At 40.1% G+C, this 10,699-nt stretch overlaps 1 protein-coding gene across 3 annotated transcripts in view; it reads left to right on the forward strand.

Annotated features, from left to right (window-relative positions):
- The window catches only part of PDE7B (phosphodiesterase 7B), a 331,487-nt gene extending 323,589 nt beyond the window's left edge, over window positions 1-7,898 (forward strand). For all 3 annotated transcript variants that reach the window (XM_057738776.1, XM_057738775.1, XM_057738774.1), the window contains 2 exons: window positions 87-167; window positions 4,208-7,898. In XM_057738776.1, the coding sequence (XP_057594759.1) occupies window positions 87-167; window positions 4,208-4,449 (323 nt within the window). In that variant the 3' untranslated portion in view covers window positions 4,450-7,898. The remainder of the gene's footprint in view (window positions 1-86; window positions 168-4,207) is intronic.
- Window positions 7,899-10,699: the final 2,801 nt, after the last annotated feature.

Raw genomic sequence — 10,699 nt, forward strand, 5'->3', positions numbered from 1 at the left:
CAGGAAAAAAAAAAAAAAAAAAACCTATCAACGCTCATTTTTATAAGTTTCAGATTACCAATGTGTTTCTTTTTCTTTCTTCTTAGGTGACCTTGAACAGAAATTTGAACTGGAAATCAGTCCTCTTTGCAATCAACAGAAAGATTCAATCCCTAGTATACAAATTGGTGAGTTGAATCCAATTTTAATTTTAAATGAATAATTTTGGCACCTCTGCCAGGAGTCACAAAGAAGATCTACACACAGCTTTTGAAAGATCTAAACTAGAGGTTTAATCAATGCCTCTTTGAATGCCTGAGTCTAAATAAACACCCTAGTCATGACTAATCTACTGGGTAACCACCAATTGAGGTGAAAAATAGGGTAAAGGCTTTGTTATAGACCCTTAATAACTAACCTGTATTAACTTTGTAGTCCAGAATTGAATCAAAACCAAATAGAGGAAAGTAGCAAGAACCAGCTATTGGCTGCTGAAGGTCGGATTAGCTCACACTCTCTTTAGGTCATGAAAGGTGGGAGGTCTGCAGTTTAGGCTCCTTCCAATTTGGTCATTACCATTCATCCTCAGTGCATAATCCCAAGGGCAGTGTCCCCAGGCGCAGGCCCCACAGGCCATGTGACCTAGACTTCACTTCAAAATGTATTTTCAGTCTCAGTTTCATTGTCTTAGGGCCACACTCTTAGGGTCAATTGCAGTAAACTGTGAAACTGTGATGTTAATGCCTCTAAAATAACTATCCACCTCTATCGCTCCTTGAAACACTACCAATTACATCTACATTTAAAGCAAGTCTTTGTTTTCCTTGCAGTTCCCTCCAATTAAAATCAAACTTAGAACTTTAACTCTTTTACTTATGAACTATGGCCCGGACATGTACCAGCTTATATTTTTCAAAGACAGCTTAATGCATTCACTGTGCTGCAAACCTTTGCAAGACTCAAGGCTTAATGCCTGGAGATTGGGAGGGAAAGGGGCATCCGAAAACATCAGCTGAAAATTGAGAAAACCAGAGCCAGTTAGAATGATATGCTTCCAATTACTGAGGATCAAATTGAATCCACGGTCCCACAAAAGAGTTACAAAGTCATCCTAAGGAAATACAAACAAAATTAATGTAGTTCCAAAAAATTGGAGGGAATATACAAATATTAAAATAGGCATATTGAATCTCTGAGATTATTGGTCATCTTTTTTTCCCAAATTGCCCTTAATATTTTTATGTTCTTTTTACAATTAAACTGATTCCTTCACCTGAAAAAGGGAGACGGGTGTTGTTATAAAAATAAAAATAAAAAAGGATAGAACCCAGGAAGAATCCAGAGCAGATGAGGCTGCAGAATTGCTGGGGAGGGGAAGGGCAGCAACATCAACAGAAATGCAGCCTCCGCCTCCTTGGATCCAATGTGCTCTCAGGTTGGAAATTCTGCAGATGCGATTCAGTGTGGTTTGGACTAGACCCCTGACCAAAATCCTAATCCTGGGACCCAGTTTGTTAAACTCTGGCTAGAAAGAAATTTGCCAGCCACCTGTTAAAGACATTTTGAGCCCCCAGAGAAAAGCATTCATGTTGTTAAGCACCCAACCTGGATTTGTAAGACAGACTTGATTTCCGAGAGTCTATTCTCTTGTTGTCATGAGAACACACTTCTTTTGTCAGATCACATGTCCTGATTTTCAGCTCAGGAAAATGTGGTTACCATAGATACCTGTTTGTAAATGGGATGGGGATTGAGTGAATAGGAAAATCCCATGGATGCTACACCAGCACACCAATAATAAAGAGAAAGAGGTGATTATACAACAACCCTTCGTAGATAAATCCTTCTGTCTCTGTTCCACATCTCCTAGCTCTGTAGGTTCAAGGCTTGGAGGTGTGGTGTGTAAAGGTAGATCAGGCTAAACTGGAAAACGCAAGTAGGAAAACAGAATCTAATGGAAAATGTGGGCTCCAGCCTCCAAGACGAGAATTTTTCCAGTGGGTGCTAAATAACGCAGCTAGTTCCTCTGTCCTGATTCCCCTGGGACTGAAAATGTCCCCTCTCTTTTTCCCTTTCTCAATCCACAATGAGGACTTCCTGAGTACCATCTCAGGGTTAGATCTGATTTTCTGTTTAAGTAATTCATATTTTCCCAAATGAAACAGGGATTTAATATCCACCACCCCCCCACATTCCTCCCCTCTCCCCATCAAACTCTACATTTTAAAAAGAAGGCGTTAGGGACTTCCCTGGTGGTCCAGTGGTTGGGAGTCCCCCTTCCAATGCAGGGGGCGCAGGTTCAATGTGGGAACTAAGATCCCACGTGCTGCAAGGCAATTAAGCCCACTCGCCACAACAAAGACCCAGCACAGCCAAAGAAAAAGAAAAAGAAAAACGAAAAAAAGAAGGCATTAAATCAAATGAATCTCCACTTGGTGCAGCCTATAGAACAATGAGATAGAGGCTTTTCTTCCATCCCTGTTCACTCTGAAGCCATCATTTCTCCCTTCCCCCACTCCCGTGCCTCCAGGAGGACAATATCCCGGCAGTCAGGCTCTACATCACTTGAGTAGAAGAGGGAGGTTTGCACAAGTACACCAGGAACCTATGGGGCAGGCTCCCAAATCTGATCGTGCAGAAGCCTTTCTTCATGTGAAAAACTGCCTCGTGGTGTCTATTCAGACTTTTAAATCACTCTCCCATCTCCTATAAGAGGTCATTATATCTGATGAGTAGAAATACAGAGGTGTAATTGCAGAGTAATTTTAGGAAGAAAATGAGTTGACTTTTAAGAACTGGATTTTTAAATGTGGGATTTGTAACTTTTTTTATGCTTAAGGTAAACCTGATAAATAGTCACACCTTAAACTTTAGAATAGTTTAATATTGCAGACTACCTTTTTAGATAGCTAATATCTAGTCTCTCTTAAGATGAAAGATATTTGAAATTAGATATGGAGATTGTGAAGGAGGTGAAGAAAATGCAAAAGCAAGCAAGAACATTCCAGAATGAAATCCTTACTTGCTGATTCCCTATATAACCTTATCAAAATGTGGACAGTAAGTTGCTGGCTTAACTTTCTTCCTCAGGTTAAGGTTATCTTAAATAATTTTATAATATTTAAATCATATTTCACATCTGATGAGATGATGCAGACAGGTACAATAACACTTTGCATCGCTGCATCCTTTTCCCATCTCTATAGCATCCTCAAAGACCAAGTATCTGCTGTTCATCCACTAAAAAGATAATCAAATCAAGCTTAGAATTCACATGCCTGTAAACACAGAGTTAGTTGTTGGAAGATTTTGTTATGCTGAAAAACACTTGCCTTTTCTCCCCATACCTACATTTCAGGGAAATACAGTAAAACCTAAATATATTCAAGTTTGTGATGAGCCCAGTAATTCCAGCCTAGACTGGAAGTCATCTTTGCTTTAATAAATCATGTTTAATATGGAAAGCACATTAACAGTGAAACATGATTAGAAAGCAACAAGGCCAAAATAATTAAGAGAACAAACATGCAAAGAAGTCTCATATCAACCCATCTTATCTAGTCATTCAGACAGAACTTTTATGCAGGTAAACATCTGTATTGAAGACAAATGAACTATTACCTACACCAAGTTGTTTAACATAATTGAAAGTAAAAAAAATTAAAACTTAAAATAAATTTTTTAAATTAAAAAAAAAGTAAGAGAAAACTGTGAAATGATAGTCCTAAAATAATATCCTACAGGGTAGATGTATGAATTCTTCAGATGATCTAAATCGACGAGGTGCCCCTTCCTGGTATCATATGCTCTTTCCTCCCCTCCCCACCCACCCTCCTTAGTTCTAGCATAGACTTTCTTTTTTTACTTTTTTGTTTCTGCCTTTCCCCTTCTTCAAATAATAATAGCCAGTATTTTTTGAGTGTTTACTATGTGCCAGGAGCTTTCTAAGCATCTCACATTTCTTCAGTCATTTTATTGTCATAATAACTATATGGGTTTGGTACCCTTCTTAACTCCTTTTTACACATGCAGAAACTGAGGCACGGAGAGGTTAGATGCCAAGCTCAAGGTGACATATCTTATGCTTCGACACTGAGGGCAGGGACCCCATCTGGATGGCCTTCATACCCCTGGCCCCAGTACATCGTGGGCCCAATCGTGTTTGTGAGGGAGGAAGAAGTAGGTCTTACTGCCGTGCTGGTGATGAACTTGGCCTTGCCTTTTCCAGGTTTCATGACCTACATCGTGGAGCCCCTCTTCCGGGAATGGGCCCGTTTCACAGGACACAGTGCCCTGTCTGAGAGCATGCTAAGCCACCTCGCGCACAACAAAGCCCAGTGGAAGAGCCTGTTGCCCAAGCAGCACAGAAGCAGCGGCAGCGGCGGCGGTGGCGGCGGTGGCAGCCCAGACCGCACGGGCCCAGGGACTGAGGACAAGGAGCAGACTGTGACCGAAGGCGACGCCCCGTAGTGCCAGCCAGGCCTGCCCCCTGCTCTGCACACTGAGAATGACAGCCCCCTTGCGCAGAGGCCTCTGGGAGGGCAGATGCTCTGAGGGGCTCTTGCCAGTAAAGCCAGCCCCTCTCTGGGTGTTGTCCTGGGGCTCCTTGGAACGCCACCCTCCTCCCACTCACCTGCCTCCCTCCTTTTTCCAAGTGTACAGAAGCCATCCATCACCTCAGCATTAGCTGCCGAAATGAGCAATTCCATTCTGCGACGAGGGAGCTGATTCCAGGGGCCGGCTTGGCCCTCGAGGTGAAGACTGGAGAGTAAGAAAGAGATGCTCCTGCCGTGGGCCCCTCAGGTCCTGGATCGCACTGTGACAGGCAGCATTTTCTAAGTCCAGAGCATTTTAGCGTTGGCCATCAGACTGCTGATCTGCATGACAAAAACACCAGCATATTTGGAACTCCAAGGATATTGGTCTTAAGTGCAAGAGCACAAATGAGAGCTTGAGAGAAAGTACCTTCTATTTTAATAATAATTATTATTATAAAAATAATAATAAATCTTTTTAACTTTTCTATTTTATGCACTAGACAACGGATCTAAAACTTTGGACAAAGATTACTCATTGTACCCAAACTCGAACAGGGGGTTCATTGTTTTGTTACAGACTTTATGCCACTTTGGGTCAGAGATTTGGCATCTTCTCAATTTAAGAAACCACGTTTCCTATCCGATCCGAGGGGAGGGTGCTGTACAGTTCATTCCTTTGCACCATTAGCCAATCTGTCTTTTATCGATAACTCAGATTCAGTGACATGTTTATATTCACACCTGTACATTTTCTGTAAATATCAAGCGCTACTGATTCCCATGCCAAAATACATGAGTATTATGGGATTGCTACCTGTATAAACAATGGCACTGTGAACAGAATACTGTTAGTTTTAATACGAGAGAATGCATTTGTAAATATGGTATAGAGTTTATTAATATACTATCGTTTGCAGATAAAGGCCTTAACTTTAAACATCTTTCATCTTCTGAAAGCTGCCCAACTTAAATCCTCACAGATATCCTTCTGAACTGCCTTCCCATGTCCATCCTTATGCTTTCCAGCTAAGGTCACAAACAAAACTGAATAAAGTCTTTGAGGAAATATTTTGGAAACTTCACATGCATTCCGCTTGAGACCATAGGGTTTAATCTATGGCACTAAGCATCGTTTCCTCAGATGAGCAAGACCCTTCAGCAAGCCTGAAGTCACTTTCAGCACAGCGATGTGGCACTCTTGTTCTAACAAGCCAGCTGATAAGCTCGTGTTTATACGACTCTTGTCATGGACATGGCGGTGTGTCAGCCTCGCGGGACACATAGCAAGTCTCACAAACCTTCCACGACCCCGTCATCTATCCATCAGGGACTTCCCTGCTCCCCTAGCACACTGTCGTCTATTCTGGCTACAGTACCAAAGCACCTTTGGTTTATGGTTGGCGTGCATTTCTTTGGTGTTAATGGTAACTGGATTTTTCTTTTTCCTTCCTTTCATGTGAACAACTACCCATCTGTTCAGCAGACGTTAACATAATTTAAGGAAAGAAAATATTTCAGTTGTCTGATAGAATTTACCTTCCTGGCAGGGTATTGTGGTTAACTGTGGCTCTAGCTAGCAGAGTCACCTTGGAATTTTGTTGCCAATTTTTCTGCAGACACTTGGCGGGAAAAATCAATTTGTTACAGCATTCTTCTCTAGTCAGCTAAACTCTGTGCATTGAACCGTTTCTTTAGAAGTTCTAGCATAACTAATGTTAGATGAAAATTGGCAATGCCCCCTTTCTTTTTACCTTAAACAGTGTGGTAGTGGGAGAATGATAATATGATTGTTTCTGTCACTATCTAGCTGTTTTACAAGCTGATAGAACATCCGCTAACTCTCATTTCCTCAGTGCAACTCTTTTTTTTTTTCACTCCTAACATACAAATGAAATGTTAGAAACTTGACTGGATTGTATTAAGTTTCTGCAGAAAGACTGAGGCTTGCAGAGTAAAGGTTTAGAGGAAAGTTGGCTGGACTTTCATTAAAGCAGGAGAGATTGTCAGATGGTACTAAAGAAAGTGTGAAAACCTCATGAGATGGGTGGATGATAAGCTGAAATTATTGTTATGGGTAATAAGGGAAGTTGTGAAAACTTAACACTAACTTTGGGTTTTGTTTGGGGGGGGGGGGGTTTCCCTGTAATAACTATGAACTGAGACATGATTCTTTATTGCTTTAATACTCTGAAGCTCTCAGCTTGGTGAGGCCCCAAAAGAGAATGGATTGAATGTATTTCTGCTTCCAAACCTCTTTTATTTTGGTTTGGTGATGCAGAGGGCTTTTGAGTAGTCTATTTTTAATGTATGTGAGAGCAAATCAAGGAAAGCAATTACCGGGGAAGCTAGGGTCGAGATAAGAAAGAAGATGCTATTTTAGCTAATGGAGCCTCTACTTTAAGTTTAGGAAATGGACTTTGTTTAAACTATATTTATATAATAATTTAAATAAATAAGACTGGCGGTGTTTTTAGTAGTTCCAAATTTATAGCACAAAAGTGTATTAGGTCTTGAAGAAGAGCTCACAGAGAAAACTACCAAATATCTAACAGTTAAGCAGCTACTAGTACAATAAAAATTTGAAGTAAAATGAAATGTGATTCCTAAACTAGATATATTTTTCTCCTCCTTTCAACCATCTGGAGATTTCTTGAGTTCCTCATTTTTTGACAAAAAGAAAAGAAAAAAAGAAAAAGAATGTGAAAACTTTTTTTTCCTGCTTACTGGTGGCTCTCTTGCAATATTTCAATAGAAGGTGTCCAATTACTAGTTAAGGCATAGCTGTTGGATCATCCGTGGACTTTATCTTCACATTATTTTTCTCTTAGTCCCTGGACCGTCACAAGCTGACTTCCCAAGTTTAATTCCTTTAATGCTTGAGAAGAAAGGAATCAAAGGGCTATTTTCAGTAAGTGAAAGATAAAGTTAAAATCAAATTAAGAGAGAGAGAATAGATATCACTGCCAGGCCTCATAGGCAAAGCCTGCTTTTCCTTTTTACAGCACCTGTGAACAGTCAGACGCTTGTTCCTGAAACGCTGACCTCCCTGTAACTTCCTGCTAGGCTAAGTGAAAACCCCGCTCTGTTTCTCCCTGCCTGAGGCTTCCCGCAATGGGACATGGAGTGTGTCCTGCAACACTGTCACCAGATAGTTCTTCCTACGAACCACAGACTTGTTTTGTAAACTTTTCTCATGTCGAATCAGATCTGGTCACTGATTTGAACGTTGGTTATGAGCTTGTATCTCACTGTATTTCTTATGCTTTGTTCTTTTACGCAAACCCTTACAATTGTGTTGTTTTGTGTACACACGTGAGGTTTGGAAAAAAAAAATCTTGTGAGTTTTTGCTCAAAATGTGGCCTAAATATCCATTGGCATGTCTAGATAAACAATTGAAAATAAAGATAATTTCTTTAAAATATTGCAATATGAAAATATTCTGATTCTCACCAGGTACCAGCCAACCAGTCAAGATTCAAGATCAAGGTCAAGAGCACAGATGCAGCCATGGTCCATGTGACTCGTTCCACCAGGGGCTGCAGAAACAGCAGCCCCTGGTGTCCATGAAGCCATCATTTGCCAGTTACTACCAAGATAGGGGAAAAAGGGCCACCATTCAGCTTTGCATTTGCCCTGAGTCCTGATATTTTTCTGATCCACCTTTGTCAAATTCATATATGAATGAGAGTGAGGTATAATGTTTTAGGTTGTGGAAACATAGCAGACTTACTTGGGAAAAATATTGTCTTGCATTTCAGGATTGCAAGCCACTAAGAACAACAGAACAGTTCAGGCAGAACAACCGAGTGTCTAAACCTATCTGGAAATAGAGAAAAAATAAGAAAAAGAAAAAAACACCACCATGTTTCCCAGAAACAGTCTTGTATCTTTACACATTCTCCTTATATCCATTTTGTTGATTTGTATTCAGAATCTCACTGATTCCTTAATGCATTCCTTCCCCATGTCTAAATGCAAGGTCATTTTTTCATTTGTCAATACTATGTCATCCAATCAAAATCAAAAGCGGGACCCCAGTGGTCTCCCAAGTAAAGGTTAGACACGACTTTCACAGGTACCCAGGAACCTAGAAGATGCGTCATCAAATAGACCAAGCCTATGTGAGCAATTGAATTTAAATCAACAAATATTGAATGAGGATCTACCATGTGCCAGAGGTTGGGCTAGATACTTGGGATATAAAAAGACCCAATCCCTCCAGGAGCATTCAGACTTGTTTCAGAGATTGGCATTACCAGTGAAGTCTTTTTAGAGGTTTCATGAGGACACCTATGAGAGCTCACCTCCTGGAGAACAACGTGATATAGTGCAGATAAGCTTTGGAGACAAAAGTGGTCCCAATCTTGATTCTGTCACTAACTTATTCTGTGACTTCAGGCAAGTTACTGAACCTCTACAAAATTATTTCTAGACAATAATGGTTTTGTTATGGTTTTGGTTTTGTTTATGGTTTTGTTATGACAGTTAAAAGAGATTGCTTACAAAAAAGCACCCAACACTCTGTCTGATACATGGTAGGCTTTTAAGAGACTCAAGTTCTCTCCTCTTAAATTATAAGATGCTTTACAAATAGCCATTCACACATGGGTAAGAATGTGGAGACTATATGGGGAATAATGCACTAAAGAAAGGTTAGTCATCTTACATTGGGAACTCAGACTCATTTTTGTATTTTTTTAAAACAGATTGGTTAGTTTATGTACTTGTTTATTGGCAAGGCTGGGTAAAAAGATTATCTAATGAAAACTCCTGCCTCAGCCTCAGCCTACTTTTCTGTTTAGTCCTCTGTATTCTAGAATAGAAGATAGTATATCTTTTACCAGTTTTGTCAGAAATTTCTGTAAAGGAAACAGGTTCTAAGAACAAAATGAGAATCATTTATCTCCCTTGCATCTTTGCCACTGAAGTCCCAAATCTGGCTGGTGATGGCTCTGGTCTTCTGCATTAGTCCCCAAAAAGTTTGCTGGGCTTTCACAGGCTCTACAGGAGCAGGCATGGGCTGGTACCTCCAGGATGCACACAGTTCACTCACTCCAAACGTGTTCTCGGCTAAAGCTTACTGTCTGCCCTAGAGGAGGACAGAAAGCAGAGGCATTTCCTAACAACATGTTGGAAGAGGGAGAAGACTCAGTCCTGCCTCCATGGGATTGTAATAGAGAAACATTTGAATAATGACTAAGCAAGGAGCTTCCAGCTATGAAACAGTCCATGATGGTTTTTTTCTTAAGTAAGCCAGAGAGATTATTAGACAAATTTTAAATTTTAGCTGATATGGTTTGAAGATGTATGATTGCCTTTATTAGTCATCTAAGCAATGGTGTATCTTTAATTCAATTGCCTGAAATACTTTAAATTCTAGTGTTGCAAGTGCTGATTTAATCTCCAATTATTGTTTTCCTTTTAAGGAAGTGGTATGGTAGAGTTTCAAAAGTGAGGGTTTTGGAGTCAGACCAGAATTCAAATCCCTCATTATCATGTGCTGCTTAACCCCAGACAGTCAATTTAAACCCTCTGTGCCTCCATTTCCACATGTATGAATCAAGAGGAACACTTACCTCCCGGGGCCATGTGAGGTCAAAATTAGAGAACATGCTTAAACATATAGCACAGTTTCTAGCAGAAAGAGGGTACAACAAATATAAATTCTTACATCATTTAAAGAATAAAAATCTACAAAGTGGGAGTTGGGATATGACTTTTGCTTTCTCTAGGCTGTACTTTTTGTGCAGAAAAACCCCCCACAAGACCCATTAATAGACATGAAACATAATTATATTTGTAGGTGACCAGTTTGACTATAAAACAATCCTTTTAATATGGACAAAATATTAAAAAATGATTATAGAAGAAGACCGTGTCTCTAGGGTACTAAGAATACACTAATAAGACCAGGGACAGATAGGGTACTGTCTTTTCTGATTGTGAGTACTCCTCAGCCCAGCCAGAGAGAACCAGTCTGTTTAATCCAAGCCTTTCCTAGAGGTAATGATAATACAACTCTGGTTATTTAGTTAACAAACAAAACTTGATACCCTGTCAAGTTTTCATGAATTCCATTTACATCCTATAAATTCTATCCATAGAAACTTCCAGTGGCTCTTCCACTTGTAATATTAGATCCTTTCTGGCCACTGACAGCAGAGGCGGAGAATCCAGGGGA

This window comes from Hippopotamus amphibius, chromosome 6 (genome assembly GCF_030028045.1).
Source record: "Hippopotamus amphibius kiboko isolate mHipAmp2 chromosome 6, mHipAmp2.hap2, whole genome shotgun sequence".
NCBI classification, from domain to species: Eukaryota; Metazoa; Chordata; class Mammalia; order Artiodactyla; family Hippopotamidae; genus Hippopotamus; species Hippopotamus amphibius.